Source organism: Colias philodice, chromosome 1 (assembly GCF_061535455.1).
Source record: "Colias philodice isolate Cphi_HAF_F1 chromosome 1, ilColPhil1 Martin Lab GWU primary, whole genome shotgun sequence".
Classification (NCBI taxonomy): domain Eukaryota; kingdom Metazoa; phylum Arthropoda; class Insecta; order Lepidoptera; family Pieridae; genus Colias; species Colias philodice.
The window spans coordinates 4399802-4420944 of NC_143086.1; the positions used below are offsets into that span (position 1 = coordinate 4399802).

Here is a 21143-nt window from a genome sequence, read left to right on the forward strand (position 1 = left end):
ATCAATCTTACATGATAGTATGTTTCCATGAAAGAAAACCCACATGACTTTTTGAATTTATTTCCCAGAAATTGTTGCAATTTACAGAACGTTTGTGAGTTGCAAAATATGCGTTTATATTTTCTAAATATATAACAAGTTCCAGGAGAAACCTGTGGTGCAAATAAATTGGTAAAAGCGTTATATTTATTTATCTTTGTTGGTATAAGTCCTTCGTAGAAGAGAAAATGCAGTGGTTTTATACCAATTTACTATTACTGGTGTATAAATGAAAAATTTATTTTAATATAACATTATTTTGTTGGAATTTTCATAATTGATAAAGAATCCTTTTAACTTGCGTATAGCTCACAGCGACATCTAAAACAAAACGATATGATTTACAAAATGAAATCACACTTATAAGTAAACTCTAAAATCAGGACACTATATTATTCATGTTTTTGGAATCGAAGCTACACCTGTCACCTCAAACAGCAAAGTTAAAGAGTCATAAACCACTGAGCCAACGGGGTCAAAGTTGTAGATTCTTGTTTACCTATTGTAGAATTGGAGGGTTAAATAAATACACGTAGTAATTAGTTCATTACTAGCTTTCCGCCCGCGGCTTCGCCCGCGTTTACAAAGAAAAACTCGCATAGTTCCCGTTCGTGTGGGATTTCCGGGATAAAACCTATCCTATGTGTTAATCCAAGTTACCCTCTATATGTGTGCTAAATTTCATTTTAATCGGTTCAGTAGTATTTGCGTGAAAGAGTAACAAACACACACACATCCTCACAAACTTTCACATTTATAATATTAGTAGAATAATCAAATTACTTATATAAAAATTAATTTAAAGTCATCTTCAAAATATATATTTAAATTATTGTACATAATTATTGAAATGAAAGGTAATTTAAAACAAAACTGCAGACTCAAATGCAATCACTCAGTGTTCATTCGAAATCTGAGTTATAAAGCTACATTATTAGCTCGTAAGGAGCGTTGAGTACAAACCAATAAGCGAACCTCCAAAGGGATCAGGGAAGTTGTTAATAGACCATGAACGGGACTAAAACATTCTAAGGTCCATTATAAGAGAAGGTCCATTATCGATGGCATTGATAAGAAACCATTATAAAAATAACGATGTCACACGTGGACCTTACAGGTGCAACAATAATGCATCCATGTTTATAAATAACTACATTTCTAGAACTCAATTTTCCACTCTGTAAGCATTTCACGTTTCTAGGATATTTTATTCATAATTTAAGATTTCTTCCAATTACAGTTATCGGAAACGTAAAAATAGATATAACTAGAACGAATAACATTATAAATTTGAGTTCTTCTTAACACAATAGGACAGGAAATTAAATGGGAAACAATACAAGTGCGTCTTTATACTAATTTTGATTTCAGCGAATATTTCATTCGATTTAATTAAAGTCGTGGTCCGGCAATACGGCCAATAACGATTGGAATAAAAAGAAAATAACACGATTACATGAAATCGGATACCTTACACAAGTTTACATTCATTGCGCGCTTTCTAAGGAAAATTGATAAAGTTCTAACCCTGCGTTATATATAGCGAGCTATGGAACTCAATCAGATACCACATTATCATAAATGGCATCGAGGGATGAATATCGACGACTTTATTTTAAGAGCAAATATTGAAGTATTCCGGAGCTATTGCCTGAATGTTTCAATTTGTATTATAAATTTCAATAAGATCGAATTGTGAATAGAATATGAAATTTCACCGACGGCCATTTCTGGATTCTTTGGATTTCTTCATATGCTGAAACTTGGCTGAAATCGATCGATTAATTAATGTGAAGGATATAACAATTTTTTACTTTCCTTAATATTTACTTCATATTATATTGAGCCAGTAGATACATCTAATTTTTATATACTAACTTCTAATTATAACCATGAAGGTGGAATTTAAAGGAAGACGGAATGGCTATATTCATATAGGGCCAATAAAAATAAATAATTACCTATAATTATTATGATATTTTCTTTTCTAAACACGGTTTAACAAACTTAGGTATAATAATTATTCAAATTAAACCGCCCGTAAGCTAGATCATTACGTTATAACAAACCAGTAATGAACATCTTTATAGCTCAATTACAACTAGAAATCTAGTGAATTAAATAATATTTTGTGAATTATTAAAAATTTCATTTAATACTTTGTCCTAAAGAAGCCGAGTCCATAATGATGGAGAGACAACATTTAGTTTCGGCTAACTAGTTGACCTTGTCCCATACAATCTAGATAGGCTGCATCTTGGTAACCATAATAAACCATAGTATTGAATTATCTGTAGTATAACCTTGAACAAGACATGAGGTCCCACCTAAATGACGTAAGTTTGAGGAACCGCAAACCGACCGCTATACTAAACTTGATATTATATATCCAGTTATACTAGGTATCTAAAAGTATAAAATCTATGAAACCGGGCAAAATACAAATAAGTTGGATCGATTTCTAAAATCCAAGGAAAGCAAAATTTTCCTTTCATTGGAGAGAAAGGAAAATTTTACGAAAAATTTTAATACATTTTTTGGCACGAATGTCATCGTCTTTATAAAATATATATTCAAAAAACAGGATTCTTCAAAGCATTTAACTAATTTCGTAAGTCTGTAAGTCCTTTTCATAAAGCGTAGACTAAGCTCTTTACGTTTATTGGAACTTTGCGTATTTTCTTCATTTCAAAGAGCCTGGCCTTATGTCTCGAAAAAGTTAAGCTGTAATAATTTGTTGAAATTGATATTTTTGGTTTTATGGCATTCAAATGCTTTATAAATATAAATTTATAAAGAATAGAAAAAATTCGATCATTCGTCCCGCCTCGTGATGCCATAAAACCAAAAATATCAATTTCAACAAAAAAAAGGTCGTGTTCCATCGTTACAATATTGTATTCACTGAAAAGTGTTTCATATTGGTTGAGCTGGTTGTTAATCATCTCAATAGATGGCGCGCGGTGTGTCCCTTAGACACATAAAACTGAAAGAATGTAATAGTCCGGGATACATCGCCCATTTTTGCAAGTGATTACTATCAAGCTAATTTTTCGTGAGTAGCTTTATTTTGATGAGATGCCCAATAATTTCATGTACGAAACTCTCGATTGTGGTAGCTTACAGAGGTAACAAGGATAAAAATTTTTGATTTGACGGTTCTCAAATATTTATTACGCAATTTGTAGGACAATATGTCTGTTGAATTATATAAGTATTAAATAAGTGAAAATAAAAAAATCAGCTTGTTAGTAATCATTTATGATGACTTCGTTATCGATACACATTGGAAAGGGGGACTCTTTGATTAAACCATAGATTTTGTAGGACAAATATTTTTTCGAATAATTTAGATAATTATCTTGAGATTGAACAAAAAAAAAACATTCAGTTAGTAATTAATATTTGAGAACCATCAAATCAAAATATTTTATCCTTGTTTCCTCTGGTAGCTACCACAATCGAGAGTTTCATACATGAAATTATTGGGCATCTCATCAAAATAAAGCTACTCACGAAAAATTAGCTTGATAGTAATCACTTCAACACTCAAAAATGGGCGATGTATCCCGGACTATAATAATTTACTTCGAATTTTGTTGACATGATGAAATGAATAAAAAAATATTAGCGAGTAGACTTAATATAAATTACGCTAGGCAGCTGGGGTTTGAAAAAAGCTTAAAATAATTTAAAATCCAACACGGAGCGAGTGCTAAGAATTAAACTGCACTTTTCTGAGCTCCGCCAAAAGCAATTAGCGGTGCACCAAACCCGAAATTGTTTACTTTTTACAAATCCTTTGATGCTGAAATTTCATCGACATTTTGGGATTAACCCTTCAACGAGTTTTATACTTCTTCTATTTGGATTTTTCAGATTCAGGGGAATCGTTTTTCTGGGTTCTTTTCCTATCCTTTACGAAATTCAGGGAATGAAATTCAAACCGTATATTTTATGTAAAAACTACTGTAGAATATTACCAACCTGTGTGTATTTATATATATGTGTATATGTATATATTTTAACAAGTGTCCGTTGCGCTTATTGATATTAATTATTTATCCAATTTTATACAACTTAAAACATAATTAAGAGAACATACTAAGTACTAAAATGAAAAACAAAGCAAACATGCTATTGAATATATTTCGAGTTCAAAAATAAAATTAAAATAGCTGAAATCTTATTTTCTGGAGGATAGTTTTGCTTTCCCCAACTTTCCTAGAATAATCATTCTAATTTCAATCAGAAGGTAACATAAGAACCACATGACGTCACACAGTCTTGTTGGCTGGGAAATCTATTCATATTGCCACCGCAGCCGCTATAGGAAAAGCCTCGGCAGGTCCGGGATGTTAAATCGAAATACCACCTGGAAAACGTGAAAAACCATTTACTTACTGATAGAAAATGATAGTTAGATGTTTAATTGAAGTTTACAGTTTCAAAGCGGATGGTTAATTTAGGCATATATTAGGTACTAGCGGTCCGCCCAGGCTTCGCCCGTGGTACGAGTACGAGTATGATTATGATTATGACATTTCGCAATAAAAGGTAGCCTATGTTCTTTTTCAGGGTCTAAAGATTATCTGTGCCAAATTTCATCAAAATCGGTTCAGTAGTTTATGCGTGAAAACTATACATACATACAAACCTTTCCTCTTTATAATATTAGTATAGACTAGTATAGATAAAGGCGATTCAGCAGCCGTATTACCCAATAAATAAACATGTTGTTAAAATATATTTTGCCAAAAATAACTGATGTTTGTTTGTTGAATATATATTATGTATGAATATTGTGTTACTTGAATGTTACTTTAGATGTCTCCGATCTGAGTCTCCGATTATAAACAAGTATTAATTAAAAGATTATCATTAAACATTTCTTGATTGAACTTACATTGGATGGTAACTGTTGCATCGGCCGAAGTCTGGTTGAAGTCTACAAAAAATTTTTGCAGTAATGTTTCCTTTGATTTCTTTCCGTGTTGAGTCTAAAATTCGCCAGAATTAATACCATATTTTTCTTTAATTAAAATTGGTTAGGTGAAATACTAATTGCTTTCAATTTAATTGGTTTCTAATTTCTATTGGGAAAATATTTGGAATATTATCTTTCAGTCTGTAACCATGGCACCGATACAGTTCATTATGTAACTGTATAATTTCTCTAATAATAATTTTTTGAAAGCATTCATCCTAATTTATATTAATTAGTCTGTATCAAACTCCCAATTATATTCAAATCTGATCATCAGATGAGAAGATTCATTATAATGAGATCAACATTTAGAGTAAATTGAAGGATCTGGTAGGTATAATTTAGGTGATCCTATGAAACAAACAGCTTTGATATTTTTCTAAACTTTGGCTTTCTTTACATACAAAATATTACGTATCACAATACGTAATATTTTGTAATATGAGCATTTAAATCGACACTCAACTCATTTCGTAGGAGCAATAAATTATTGAGTTTTATTGTAAGGATATTGTAAGGAGTTGTGCCTTCTAGTTGGACGCCAATGACTTAAGATAGAAATCTTGGTGATATTTCCGTCATCAGGGAACGAAGAAGTCTTACGTGATGCGTGTACAAATAGAAAACAAGGTTTCTTTTTTTAAATGAATAGGTATATAATAGCTTAGCAAAAAGTTACCTACCATGTGCCTTCAAATGAGGGGGTTTTCAGTGCGACTGTATTTTTTTAGTTTGTTACCCCATAACTTTCGACTGCGAGATTCGATGTCGATGACTCTATTTTTATTTGATAGCTATTCCTTCCAGTTCTACCCATTTGAAGGCGGTTTAATTTTTTGTTTAAAAATAATTATTTTATATCACTTTTTTGGAACTCACCTCTACAAGCTTCATAACATTCCTTAAGGTTGGAAAATGTATTAAATTCGTAATCACACTGTCCTACATACTTGGCGATGCAGTTCTCCATTTTAATATCGTAGTAATATCTATGTAATTAAAAATCATATTTTAATAGCAAACATTCCAAACGCAGTAAACAACCGTAATGACAAATAAGGAGACACTAAATTCGTAATCGTTAATTATAAGCTTGTTGCATTGTCACAGAATACATAATAGTAGCTAAACTAGCATTGTAACACTTACTATACAAACAATAATATAAAAATAATTATTGGGTTATACATCATTCGCGTTCCGTCATAGAAATCTAAATAACAATCGTTCCGTCGAAATTATACGTACATAACTATTTATCATTCATCATCTTAAACACAACTATAACAATAGTACTCAACTACTATAACATTACATTTAATTAGCTTATTAATAAGAGGATTTTTAACTATCAAAATATGACTGTTTATTTAGATTTTACAAAGGGTATTTAACAAACTTTGAGTCCAATTAGCAGACTTCCTGCAGTGGCGGAATATCTTGACGGAAATTAGGTTGTAGAAGATATTTCTGTGAAAACTATTGGTAGGAAAATCACTCTCATAGTTCGTTGATTAAATATCTTAACACTTCTTCAAGACATGCGAGTTTTCTAACGCCCTTTTCTATTCTATTTTCAACTAACCATCGGAATTACGGAAAAATTTATGTTTGTCTTTCCTCTTTTATTCAATTTCGATTCCTATAAAATCTGACACGTTTTGATATCTAGTCAGCTAGTTCAAATATTATTATGTACTTACTTAGGGGTTAATACGCCCTTTCCAGCACAGTCGAAGCCATTTGCTTGCATCTTACATGCAATATTTGAATCAACATCTAGAAAATCTATAAGACAAGTTAACTATTAATACATATTACCATAATAACTATTATGATAAAACTTGACAAAGTTTCATTTCACATCAAAAACTAAATAATTATAACATGAACTTACCTCTATCGTAAACTTTTTCCGTTTCATTCACCTGAAGCCTCACAAGTGGCAACCGAAGAAATAAAAGAACATAAAGAATATTAAAAAGCATAATGTCTTGCATTTATTTAAAACTTCAAGGAATAAAAGGCGTCCTACAAGGAGCAAGTATTTCCAATTAAATAAACAGTTTATCGTAGTGATTAAAACTTTTAATGGGAATTTGATAATATTTTATGTAATAAACTTCTGATAGGAACATACTTATAATGAGATTTTACGAAACTATTCATAGAATGATTTGCAAACACGGTATTTAGCTTGATTAAGCCTTTCCAGCTAGAGCTGCTAAATCTTCTATAGCTCTGTTAAGGGCCTGTTTCTCAAATTCGGGGGTTATAGATTTTCTGACATTTGATAAAATCCAATCGATCATCCATTTCTGGTGTATTCTATTCTCAACTCTACTCCGGATCTCGTGGTATTCCATACGATCTTTAACTGTGTTATAGACTAGCATCAATCTCTCTCGGTAAGCTGCTTCCAGTTGCATCGATACGTTTTCCTTCTTCGCATCCATTAACATTTTCTGGCCATTCGCTCTCGTTTGCATGTCCTTTGCGTCTTTGATTGTTGTTTCGTACACAGCCATCATATCTTTCCTTCCTTGCTCAAGTCCATTAGCGACTTCGTCTATTTGAGCGTCGAAGTATTTTGCAGCGCTTGGACCTAGTTTTTTGGTTCCGACGTAAAGTATAACGAGTGTGGAGAGACCAACGTAATACTCGTGTTCCATAACGAATATCTCTTTGCTGAATAAGTAGTTGGCTAATAGTATCCAAAATAGATAAGGTCCAGTGACGCCGGTTTTACCGTGAAAGAAAGTGAACCATTCTTCAGGAAGGAATCCAAGGCGGACCTTACCTGGCTCTCCACGTTTCAAGGTTATGGTGCCTTGTGAAGAAGTACTTGATGCACCAGGAGTTTTGGCGCCTTGTGCAGGAAATACAGGCTTTTTTGGTTTAATATTGGCTGGACATGATTTTGTATGCGCGTATAATATTAACGGTACATACTGCGATTGGTTTATCAAGTTTGATATCCTGTAAATAAGCATTCTTTATACTGTATTTAAAATATTTTCATGAAATATGCCGACTAATATTATTGCAATCACATCTGAATTGTCAATTTTGGACGTGCAAGCTATAATACCATAATGCAAAAATTTTTATAAAACCTGTATGATAAATAAGGTTTTATATTCTGTTTTGTTGGAATATTTTCATCAATCAATTTGTTTGATAAAAATAAAACAAAGAGAATTAGGTACACAACATTTTATTCATTTTTAAAGCGTTTTCTCACTTACAAAATTCACGTGAATATGTCACAATGCACGTTGACTATTTTTTTTATTAGATATCATTAAGGAGATCTAACTTTTACATTGTTTAATAGTGACGATAATACAAGATTACAATATTTGGATTTATTTTCATCGGCATAAAGCCTTTATTAAAATAAGGTGCTTACATTAATAGATCTACCTAAACGTATTTCACAGCGATATGTCCAAGATTTCTTTTCAAATAATCCATTTTAACAACAACATGTCACGGAGGAATACGCTTATAAACTAAGGGTGTAACACAAGATTATATTTTCCAGCTCGCATTAGCTAAATTACAAATGCAATGAGTCACATTTATAGGCGGTATTTAGCAGCACGGAGGATGGGGTATTTGTCTCCTGTGCAGAGACCACGGAAGTCATCCATAGACAGGTCGACAATGGACACTCCTCCGAGGTTCTTGGATCTGTAATTAAAATATATGTGAGTACGACAAGCTCTCATACTTTCAAAATATTATAAAAAAGCTGCTTCAAAGATATTTGAAACAAGAAGAATTTCTATTATTTTCCAGCTTTAACTCGTAGTATCACCGACGTCGAAAATAATTTATACGTCATTAAAATGTGTACCAGATTTAAAGAAATCACAAAGGCCAGTTTATTTTTGGTAACGACATAAGCATTGCAGTTTAAGCAGTCGACTTCTTTATCAATACTTAAAACGATACCACTATACAAAAAGAAAGGTCTACTTACTTCACGTAGCTAGCTTTCTGGCCAGCTGTGTCAGGATCCTCGTAGCTGACCCACAAGCCGGGGTCACCGTTGTCATCGGGAAGGCGGAAAGCGTAGGTGCCTGTGGATATAATTACGTTAATTAAACATATTCTTATTTTGTTATAGGATAATGTTTTCACGAAAAGAATTAGTAAGATGTAATAATTGCATGTTGACTAAATACCAGACTACCAGACGAAGGAGTAACCAAAGAACACTGATAGAACCTATAGTGTTGACTAGATACAATTTTTTGTGTAAAATATATTATCATATAGAAAAATAGAAGTTTCATCATTAGCATTCATATGTGCGTAATAAGCGCGTGCAAATTATTGTTACTTGAACTACTAAAAACTGGAAAACACAAATTATAAAAAAGAAATACAAAAAGAGAAGATAAAATAAAAAATCAATAAAAATACAGAATCCTAAATACGCAATCACACAAATTTATTACAAAACCTAAAGATCATGCTTCTAGTTCCTTCCATCAAACCGACCACAATACCAACATCCTTCACCAACTAAAACACGCTTAAAGCCAAATCAGCTATAATGTTGTACCAACCAAAGAAATCGCCGTCCTTGGTTAAGCCCTTGTCTGAAAACGTAAAGAAGCAACTAATTCCCATTGAAAGCATAAAAATTTAAGCTAGCATTGATGAGGAAATTCGAATTGGACGTTCGGGCAAAAATGCCTATTTCTCCGTGAATGAATTGGTTACACGTGGAAAGCATTATATATATTAGTATTGTATTAATATGATTAAATCTAATTGCTCCAAATTAAGAAGCCTTACCGAAACGCTTGCTCGGGTCAGTGACCTTCCTTAAATGGGGGCGCATGCCCTTTTGGTGGTTGGGATTGATCAGCTTAGCGCAAACTTCTGGGTAGCTTAGAAGACCTTCCGTCTTGGTGTAAGGGCCTGTAATGGAAATCCAATTACATATAGCTGTTATGGTTGATTATCGAGTTAAATGTGATAGGGTAAGGTTGCTCAAGTCGTACCCCCTAAGGAAATTATGCTATAATATTCACGACAATTGAAATAATACAAAATAATCCACATTTACTGAATCTTTATTTAGTTGTCTATTATTAAAAAATCACAGAAACTTACAATGTTAATATTAAAATATATATTTTAACGTTTTTCAAAAACATACCTTCTGTACGATTAAGGCGCCTAGTTGCCTAATTCGTACCACATACAGCCTAAGTCGTACTTAGAAAATACACCTTAGTGAAGATATAATAAACTATATAGAAAAATTCTTAATAATAAGAGATCAATTTTAAGTAAGTTAAAATTACAAATAATTCAGTCTGAGATTAACTTAAGCATATTATTTGGTAATTATTTTAGTGAATAACAAAATCTTAGACCTAAATAGAAGTACGACTAAAGAATTTTTAACAGGTACGACTTAAGCATCCTTATCTTTGAGGTTGAAAAATAAAATTACTAACACAACCTAAAAATTTTCTCCTGTTTGAGTATGCCCAAACGATTGACAGATAAGCATTAAAAATCGTTGTAAACAAAGACAAAATATAAAGATAACATTCCTGCCGTAAAAAGCTTATGAATGAGTCGTTAATTTTACATGAAAAGTGATAAAAAACTTAATTTTTGAATTATTTTCGCTGCACGAAGCCGACCGCCTGACCACTTGTTTACGCTTGCTCGCGCGACTAAATAGTTCACGTTAACAACACTAGATGGCCCAATTCAATGGTATCAGACGAGATATTGGTGGGGTACGACTAACGCCGTGGTACGACTTGAGCAACCTTACCCTACCAAAATTTATGTTTTTTTATTTTTATTAAAACCTCTAGAATTTTTTTTGTCATGAAAAATTATTAAACCGCTAGGTAACGTTATGTATAAAAAATATTGTTAAGACTTAAGGCTATTGCAAAATCTTCTTCTTTATGTTGTTAACTTTAAAGGAAATATCCTTTAGCCTTATATTCCTTCTCTAACAAATTATCTCAATGTTTCTTCATGTAAACAGATTGTAATGCTCTATTTAGAAGTATTTCCTTACCAGGTTCACCAGGTCCATCAGTGTGAATTGGAGGCACTCCAGAGATTTCGCTGTCAGAGTCCAATTTCCATGTACGGGCGAAGGTTGCAATACCAACAACGATTTTGTAGCTTGGAGCTCCAGCAGAGAGCCTAATCATATAAATGATGATATTATTAAGACAATACGTTAAAATTGCATACTGCAAATATGAATTAAACTATACGGTGACACAAAATTTACATTTTGCAATAATTAAGACAAAACAAACACTATAAGTATTACAAGAACAAATAAATACATAAATAATAGCCATAAATAATTAATTGCATTGGTCACTTCAGTATGCAGTGGTTGCATTGTGACGATTTTTTTACGCCGAATTATGTCGTCAGTTGTTTTTACGTCAGTTTACCTACTTATAAAGCAGTAAAAGTTGAATAAATTTTACTTTACTCATACAGATAGATTTTGCAAAGCAGTAAAAGCAGTAAAAGTTGAATAAATTTTATTTTACTCATACAGATAGATTTTTTGTATATTCAACAATTATTTGATTATAAATTACTGAAAAAACCACCCAACTGCAATCCTGCTCAAAATCCTGTCAAAGAGTTAGTTTTAGGCCACTTTAAACAGATATAAAAGATATTATCTTACCAGTAAGAAATAGCAGCATCAACGTTGGACAGTTCATTGCGGTTCTGTGGCTTGTAGGTGGGAGCGGCATAGTCGGCCTCCTTGGGGTTCCTGGCAGGAGTGAAGTAGTCATAGGCGTGGAGGTTCACGATGTCTACCAAGTTGATGATCGCTGGCACGTCGTAGTATACTGTAATATGAATAGAGATAAATAAACTGTAAGAAAAAGAAATAGAAGATAATAATATGGTCTGAATTTAGTTCTAGAGAATACCAGAAATGACTCAACGTTAAAAAATTATCATCTCCACTTGAAGAAATAACTATGTGCAATGAAATGCATATCATTAAATGTACATTAAGTTATCGTGTAGCAAAAGGATTAAGACTGTTAACTATTACTTTATGATAACAGACTTGAACTTTGTTAAATATTGTGTGTTCTGCGTCTACTTTATGTTCTATGCAGTAAAAGAAAGTTTATTTTTTATTTTGTGATCTAATATTATTACAAATGAAAAACATTTGTATTGTAAGCGTGATAAAGTTCCTTTTTTGTTACAAAATTTTACGTATAAAGTGGTAAAAGTAACTCACCGGTAGCGTTGACATTTGGCATGACGGAAACGGACAGTTGCATGTTGGGCTTCAGGTTGAGGGCTGCCTTCATTTCGCGGACCAGAGCGGTGAAACCTTCGCGATGTTCAGCCTCCTTCTCGTCCACGGGCGTGGTGCCGAAGGTCTTCTTGATACCGTGCCAGATGGAACCTGGTACATTAGAAACATTGGTAACATTAGAAACATTAGCTTCTTTTATTGTCGATCAAATGGGTGCTACGTTATTGATGATGAGTTTTAGAGGGAATTGTGTATGTAATATTTTAAATTCACGTGCAATTTTATCGTTAAAGTTTAGACAATATGCAATTTAACTAAAAAACAACACTATAATAAAAGCTTGTTATTTAGTCTGATGACGTAATTGCTGTGGTTTTCAGTTGTTAACTTCCACGTCCAACTGATTGTGCATTGTGATTGATTGAACCGAAATTTTTACCTTAAAATATATTGGTAAATCGTTTGTAAAACTATCATAGATATGAATATACAGGGTGTAATCGTTAAGTGTGCACAAGCGATTATTCCGTAACTATTGCAGATATCAAAAAACTTTAAACTGATATCGAAAGTACTTAACCTAATGAGTAAAATGGCCGTAACAAATTTTTAAAAATAAAACGAGAAATATCCAAAATTGTTACATTAAACGCTCCCATATATTTTATTTCCCATACATTTTGTATCCATAGCAGATTTTCGAAGTGACGTCCTCGTTGTTCAATACAATGAGGAGCTCTATTTACAGTTTCTAAATGAACTTTCCTTCAAATTTGCGAAGTAATTAAAGCAAAAAACCAAACAAAGTAAGAAAAAGCTATAATCTTTCATATTAAAATGTACATGGGATATTCATATCTCATACTAAATGTATGGGAGGGTTTCATGTTAATTTTTTAGATATTTCTCGTTTTATTTTTAAAAATTTATTATGGCCATTTTACTCGTTAGGTTAAGTACTTTCGATATCAGTTTAAATTTTTTTGATATCTGTAATAGTTACGGAATAATCGCCTATGCACACTTAACGATTACACCCTGTATAAATACTATTCTGTTTAGAATGAAATTTTACTCCTTAGATCATAATAGGGAATTTAAATTTTATTGTATATAGGAACAAATTACTCTTATCCTTATAATTACTCAAATCCTTATATGGAAGTAATAGAAAGGAAAGACATCTTAAATAGTAGAATACTAACCGAAAGTGGAGCGGATCTTCTTAGGCTTGATCCTAGGGAACTGCCAAGCAAGATCGACTCCGTCGAAACCATGCTGCTCAGCCAGAAGCACTCCAGAGTTGACGAAAGCTGTACGTGCTTGCGGGGACTCCAACTAATGAAAGAAAACATTTTATTGATACCTCATAACATATAAAAATATTATAAAGCCGAATTTATTTAGTTGAATGCGCTAATCTTTTGACAACAAGGAGATCAAAGTAGGAAGTTTGAATTAAGTAAGTTTTTAGTGGATAGCCAATTTATATCATGCTACGAATAATAAGAGTGGAACATTCATGAAAATTGTTGTAAATTGCATGGAAAAACACAACACCCACGCAAACAAAGTCATGGGTGCAACTACTACAGAATAATATTGAAGAATAATATAGTATGTATTTATTATATTTGTAGCTAGGCTCTTAGTAACAATTAAACCTGATGGCCGTAATGAAATTAAAAAGAAACAAAGATTCAAGAAAACATTTGCATAATATATTCAGTAAAGTAAATATTACTCAAATATATATTACACACCACATTCTAAAGTATGCCACGTATCCCTCGATTCTCATGAGACTCTATTGGAAGTAGTTTAATACATCGATCTTCTGTAAAATACTGCTAAAGTTCCAAACATGGGTCATAGGAAAATTCTCGTACAAACTTACTTTCCATACTAATACCATTTAATCCCTCTTGGGAAACATATTTGTTTCGTTTTTGTGAACAATGTTTATGAAATTGGAAGTTGTTTCATTTGGTTATGAAACGAAAAAAATAGAGGCCGGGAGACACTGACAGAAAATATTGGGTTATTTGTACCAGTATGGGGGTTCTTCAGGAGTCTTAGTAAGCGCAGCAAGCAATGATAAAAATAAAAATGATCACAACAACAATTCGTTTGACACTCGTAATTTATGCGACGAGTTCGTATAACGCCCACGCGACTGGGCCGCCCGCGCCGGTACCAGCGCGCTGACCATCATTTTTCTTACCGCCATAATGGTACAAATAATATTTTCTGTCAGTATCTCCCGGCCTAATATTATTATACCATCGAGCATTTATCACACTCTCTTTGAATCCTTTTTGCATTTACAAATATCGATCAATTTACCCTCTGCTAATTAAGATTTAAAAATAAGTTACGTTGCATGTACCTAAATCACTAAATCCTAAGTACAATTAGACATCCAAATAAATAGATATAAGTATCTACATACCAAAAGATTGTACTTCTCAGGCGCCTCAGTATCAGCATCACCTCCAACAGACAGCAGGACCTTCAAGCCAGGGTACTTCGACTTGAAGTTGGTGATGGCTCTGTAGTTGGCGTGGGCGCGGTCAACATCCAGGTTCTCGTTGAGGGAGACCATCTTGTACGTGTCAGGCTGGATTCCAGCATAGCCGTAGACCAGGTGGGTGCAGAAGGATAGTGCTGGGTCCAGGTCGAGTGGCAGCATGCGGGCTTGAGCTGGATAAATGCATCCTTCAACTATACTTTGATGTAAGATCAGTATTTTGAATAGCTCAAAAAATGTTTGCGTTTTTGAGCTAAATAAAACGGGCATATATTATTGCTATACATAAGAAGAGGGACCTATTATTATTCTATAGATATTTAAGACTTTTAAGATAAGTAATTGAAATGAAACAATTATTTTGTGGTGACCCTACAACGTACCTACCTAAACTCGTTTTGCAATAAAATATCAATTCAATTAACGTTATATTAGAACTTATATTATCGGTGAATTGAGATATAAATGATTAGGTACTTGACCGTTCTAAATGCAAATAGCGCAAGATTTCGCGCGACCTTTCCTCATACATGCTCTAGTTAGTAACAAGACCTATACAGTAAATTAAGCACCGTCATGAATGCAAAGATTAGACGATGTAGGTATAATAAACAAAACATAAATCGATAATAACAAGAAAAATATAACAGCTTTAATTTATGAAAACAACAATGTTTCTTTTTTTAACTCAATTCAAGCATCAGAATATGACTTATGCAGAAGGCTCTTAAGTAAAAGATTTAGAATATTTTTCAATGCTATTTGCATTGTTTATTTATTGAATAGTATGGTCATTCATAAGCGTTGATGGATTCCCATAACATTGACATTGATGAATAATTTATTCATTCATTCACAAACGACCATTAAAGAATTATATAACTGCTTCCGTAAATCCGAGTTACTCATACATAATAACCATAGACATAATGCATGTCAGTATAATATGTATAATTAAAATGTAATAATTAAATTCAATACGCGTTATCATAAGATTTCTGTTACACGGTAGTGGTTAGGGAGCCAGGTGCAAATTTGGTTAACTATTTCCTCTCAAGAGATAATTCGTCAGACGCATGAGAGTATAGTATTATAAAGCCTCGTGAACGTCAGCTGGCGCTCGGTTGGGGGGGTGAGCGGTTGTAGCCTCCCACGCACATAGGAAAAAAAATACATTCATTCATTCATTTCCTCAGCTAAAAATTTGTCAAATTGTAGCTAACCCAATATCTCAAAGAAAAAAAATAGTCAGCTGGTTACAACATGGTGTATTATACGTCAGCTGGTGTCTCGAACATGAAAGTTAAATTTAAAGAAAAATTTATTTTCCGTTATTTCCTCTCAAACAAAAATTTACCTGATGATAGCTTATATGTAACTGTGGATAAATATATAGGTCAGCTGGCTGTATCTTGGTGGAAAAACCGTCAGCTGATACGGGAGGCTACAACCGCTCTTCCCCCCAACCGAGCTCCAGCTGACGTTCACGAGGCTTCATAATACTATACTTTGATGCATTTTACTAATTACCGCTTGAGAGGAACTTGGTCATAAAATCTGCTGCTGGCTCCCGGACCATAGGTAATTGGAGTCTTTGAAGTCGTATTATTTCTTTATTCGTACATACTTTCTATTTTTGAGCTCGGAGAAAATTAATGTTGAGGCAAAACGAACAAATGAGATGTCATTGGTGAATATTTTTTATTAAATGAAAGTCCGTTATTAGTTGCCACGTTTAGTATGAATAGAAGTAATCTCATCGAAGAAATAACGTTATGATTGGAAACATTTGTTAGGTTTCCTTCCAGGATTTCGGTTAATAGCGTAACGAGAAATTACATTAAATTGTTTAATTTATTATCTATATTTAGTTTCTACTAACATTCTTTAGTGTTAGAGCATGAATTATTCTATGCAAGCGAAAAATAGCAAAAAAGGGACATTTATAAAAAGCAAACGCTTTGCTAAAAGTTTCAAAACATATGTAAGCAGTGAGCTTTAAGAACTTTGGCAGGGCCTCTTTATTCAGCCGTATTACCATTTTATATCCACAGCCTGAGGTTACCACGTAACACTTAATGTGTAGGTGTGACACGTTCGTTTCAATATACGAAATGATGTAAGCCGAGACAATACGCCTTGGAGTTAAATGATGCTTTCCCGTTTAACTTGTAACGTTAATATGCAAGATGTTATCCTTCATGCTCTCAAGTCTCAACGGTTATAAATCCAAAGATTATATTATATGTAATTGATTGAACAACATTGAACCGTCGCTAAAAATTGCGTAAGGTTGTTTGATGTGTTGATATATAAATATTTGGTATACTTACCTAATAAAGAGAAAAATATATATATATACTAGTAAAATAATTAAAATGTTGTTTCATTTCATTCAATGGTCCTTATAATCAATATTATACTTCTTATTTCAATCCATTAAAATCAAAGTTACAAAACAAATTTAGTTTCGAATTAGAAATTAGTTACGAAAATAGCTCTTAATAATTAATAACAAAAGAGAATTGAGGCAGGCAATTTACATTATGAAAAGCGTCTGCCTACAGGAAAATATTTTTGGTTATTCACCAGCAGATAGATAGGTAATCGTAAATTTCTAATTTAATAGATATCATTCGCCTTTCTTATTCAATGTTCAACCAAAGCTTTTAAAAAGCTCCTAAATTGTTATATAAAAATTCAATTATTCGTGCATTGTTAACTACGATAAAAGAAATAATGTCAAAGATATGTCTCTAGAACAGCGCAATATTGTTACCACAATTCCAAAGTCCGTACAAACCTATCGAATCGAATCTGTTGCTAATGGTTGCTAAGAAAAATATACCTAATTGACATTAAAGTCGACATTATTTCTAGAAACATGATATTTGTTCTTGTTATCTTGTTATTGGTTGACACCGGCAAGCAGGTCAGCACTGGTATAATAATTGGTATACGTTATCATAGCCGGTTGAACTTGTAAACATAATTTAAAATCACAAAGGATTACGTAATATGCCTATTAAGGAACGTTTCTAGTTAGTGTTTGAAATTCAATACGCGTTGCCTGTATGTTTTGAATATAAGTCCAGACGTTTTGTGGTGATTTTCCTTTATCAAATTGCAAACAAGCGTAAAAGGCTTTATGGTTATTAAGGATTTGTGTAATAATTTTGTACTATATTTTACTTTAAAACTTACAATTCTACAATTAGATATATAAAAATGTTAGCTGTTAAGATACGCTGTCCGTCTGCGGTATCTTATACCATAAAATACACCATAATGCCTCCTAGATAGTTACTCCAATATATATATATTGAATCCAGTTAAAACATAAACTTAGTAAAACAAAGAATTAGTATAACAATTCAGAACAATAGGATTACTCATTTGCTTCATGATTAATTAATACGCATAGACCTTTATTTATATATAGGCTAGGACGCTAGGTAATAAGAAAAATGGATATAATGACTCATGTATGTCTATATTCGTAAGCTAAGCACATACATATCATGCGCTGTTTTGTTTATATTACAACCTTGAGTAAATATGCAGAACCTATACAATAAACATATAGAAACTATCAAATATCATGACAAAATAAGCTTCATTTTCTTCAAGATTGTCTTGCACTTATTTGTTTAAAAATCTGACAAAATATCTTAAAAATCTGGACTTAAATAAGTTATATTCAAAACAAGCAAAAGCATTCGCAATATAATAATTAGTATTTCCCTTTTGTTCTCATTTACGTTTTTTGCAGCATTATTTCCTCAATATAGGCATGAATGGAATATTCAGTTAATATTCATTGCACAATGACTTTTTCTGCGTATGCGCAAATAATCGTAGTAAATGTCCTTGCCATTGGCAATCAAGTTATTAGCTTGTCCTAAATAAAGTGTGACATGAGCAGATTGAACATTTATCTCAGATATAATAAATTAAGTCACAAAAGAACGGTCCAAATAAATAATAATAGACGTTGAAGGTTAAAATGGTTTGAGTACGTGACCCTGAACCAGGACTAGGTTAAACTAATCAGGGACTGAAAAAATATGAAACCAATTTGCATTTTAATATAGAAGGAGGGTAGGACCAAAACATCTAGAATATTCCATCAACGTTCATCGCATAGTAACCATAATCGTATTCAAACATTCTATTTTCTAAACCAGTTTTAAATTCGCGTCTTAACGACTAGTTGGGTTACTTGGCAATCTTCAGATTTACTAGTGTTATGTAAAAGTTTAAAAACTAAGAGTAAAAGCGCGCAGCGTGATAAAAAGATCCACTTACATTCCCGTACATAGCTCTTGCTGTCGTAGTAGCAGATGACTTTGCCCTGGTTTGGGGGTGGGTTGGCCACCGCCAGAGCCAAGGCTCCAACGAACGCGAGAAGGATCTTCATATTAACTGCTTGCACGTCTGATCACCACGCTGCGTTTGTGGCGAATGAGTTCTGATTTCGTTGCAAACTAAGATGGAGTGGTGTGCACGGGCGGGTCAAAGATTATGCGGTGACCAGAGCGATAATCTGGGCCGGGTTCTGTTCGAGGAATTGTTGTTTTTATATGTTAATGAACTTGATAATGGGGGTTTTATTTGAGGACTAAATACTTGACGTAATCATAGGTACGCTCTTGATTATTGTAATCAATTAATGGTTAAAGATGCATGTTATGCAGAATCAAACAAGGATACCAACGTAAATTCACATCTATTAGTGTTCAGATAAATTAGCAAACTCTTTTACCTAGATCTCAATGGCTAGCCAAATAAGGTAAACTGGATAAACTGTCAGGACATTTCTGCAGTGTGGAAATTTTCGATGGGCCTTGGAGGGAAAGTACTTGAAATACTGAAGATAGAAAATTTTGCTGAAAGGAAATAAACAATTTTATAGTTAGATAGATAAATACCATATTAATATTATATATTATATAGCATTGTTCTCTTTTGATAAAGTAGTTAGTTATTAACAAAGGAAGTTTTTATTTATTTACTTACTTCATTTATAGTTAATTATGACCCATTTGACACGATTATTAGTTGGTATTAGCTAATTATATGCACTTGATTAAGCTCGAACATTCTAGAATCTAGAGAATAATCGTAAACAATAGTTTCACAATTTCGAAGCGTATGTTTTGAAATTTTTACATAATACTTACTCGAATGCGAATATGGAAATTACCTTTTAAGAACATAAATTTTATAATTTATTAATATGCGTGAAGTCCGCATTTCTAGAAACAATCAAAGATTCGAGGATATCGAGATAAAAAAACTGAATAACATTATATTATTATGAAGATAGAATTAATTGGGCCATTTCTTTCTGTTAAAACTGTTTCTTGAAACCGTTGTTGGTATGCCATTGAGAAAAAAATGTCTCGGTCTGGCAAGACACAGAAGGCTGATCACCTACTTGTCCTTAGGGAATATCGTTCAGTGAATCAGATGTATGCATAATGCCTAGGGGACACGGGACTTCACTAGTACAGATAGGTACAATTAAGTAAGTATGTATTAACGTAACACCAGCTACTGCATCAAGAAAATCATCTGAGTACATCTACATCAATATCCATGAATATTTTACTAATACATATCATTAACAAAATCCTGTAAAAACAGTTTATTATACATTTATTGGTAAATAAATTTATCTATGACTAAACCGTTTAAAAGGCTATCAGTTACCATTAACTACTCTTTGACAGAGATGATATCATTGCAAGTTAGTTGGATTCGTACAACAACCTTAAACGTTTTTTGTCTACCTTGAAATGCGAAAGGTCAACAATATAAAATATATATTCGAACCTGGTAAATTAATATATTTACTATTCATAAAATAAATCAAACATTTGTTATTCTTCAACAATAGACAGTTAACTAGGTTTAGCCACAATCGAATCACTGTCAATCGAAACTCGAAAGCATTTTTTTCATAAAATATGTTCAGTTAGAACTTTCTAACTAAACTTAATTCTAAATCAAATATTATGAATTCGTTAAATTAAAGGTATTTAAATCATAATAAAACTACTGTTTCTATATTTAGATATAATTTTCTTAATTTAAATCGAAAATATAAACAATATTTATCTATATCTTTTTCTTTGAATCTAAAAAGCTAAATCATAATTCATGTTATATGACGCACAGTTTGGTAAAAGGCGCTTGTTATTTTCTTTTTATGGCCTTATTATCATAGTAAACACTAGTTGCTGCTTATTTTATCACTTCTCACAATTCTATAGAAATCT

At 32.5% G+C, this 21143-nt stretch overlaps 2 protein-coding genes and 1 pseudogene across 2 annotated transcripts; all 3 read right to left on the bottom strand.

The window, feature by feature from the left end:
• Positions 1 to 4287: 4287 nt before the first annotated feature.
• On the bottom strand, positions 4288 to 6779 carry LOC149491096 (doenitin-1-like). The gene is made up of 4 exons (XM_089700105.1): positions 6730 to 6779; positions 5906 to 6015; positions 4946 to 5039; positions 4288 to 4414 (listed from the first exon to the last, which is right to left on the bottom strand). The coding sequence occupies exons 1-4, from the start codon at positions 6777 to 6779 to the stop codon at positions 4288 to 4290; spliced, it is 381 nt and encodes a 126-aa protein (XP_089556231.1).
• Positions 6780 to 7216: 437 nt separating this feature from the next.
• Positions 7217 to 8019, bottom strand: LOC149491097 (ATP synthase subunit b, mitochondrial pseudogene; annotated as a pseudogene).
• Positions 8020 to 8227: 208 nt separating this feature from the next.
• Positions 8228 to 19332, bottom strand: LOC149491098 (chitinase-like protein EN03). The gene is made up of 9 exons (XM_089700605.1): positions 19168 to 19332; positions 14782 to 15032; positions 13535 to 13667; positions 12309 to 12479; positions 11733 to 11901; positions 11094 to 11224; positions 9839 to 9964; positions 9015 to 9114; positions 8228 to 8722 (listed from the first exon to the last, which is right to left on the bottom strand). The coding sequence occupies exons 1-9, from the start codon at positions 19277 to 19279 to the stop codon at positions 8611 to 8613; spliced, it is 1305 nt and encodes a 434-aa protein (XP_089556731.1). The 5' UTR covers positions 19280 to 19332; the 3' UTR covers positions 8228 to 8610.
• Positions 19333 to 21143: the final 1811 nt, after the last annotated feature.

Bases quoted from the DNA above. Each gene is read 5' to 3' on its own strand.
- LOC149491096 (XM_089700105.1), bottom strand. From the start codon at position 6,779: ATGCAAGCAAATGGCTTCGACTGTGCTGGAAAGGGCGTATTAACCCCT. The intron at 6,016-6,729 runs GTAAGTACATAA...TTAATTACATAG, and splicing joins AAGGGCGTATTAACCCCTAA to ATATTACTACGATATTAAAA. The intron at 5,040-5,905 runs GTGAGTTCCAAA...GGCGAATTTTAG, and splicing joins ATGTTATGAAGCTTGTAGAG to ACTCAACACGGAAAGAAATC.
- LOC149491098 (XM_089700605.1), bottom strand. From the start codon at position 19,279: ATGAAGATCCTTCTCGCGTTCGTTGGAGCCTTGGCTCTGGCGGTGGCC. The intron at 12,480-13,534 runs GTTAGTATTCTA...CTAATGTACCAG, and splicing joins GAAGATCCGCTCCACTTTCG to GTTCCATCTGGCACGGTATC. The intron at 8,723-9,014 runs GTAAGTAGACCT...TTTTAATTACAG, and splicing joins CAGAAAGCTAGCTACGTGAA to ATCCAAGAACCTCGGAGGAG.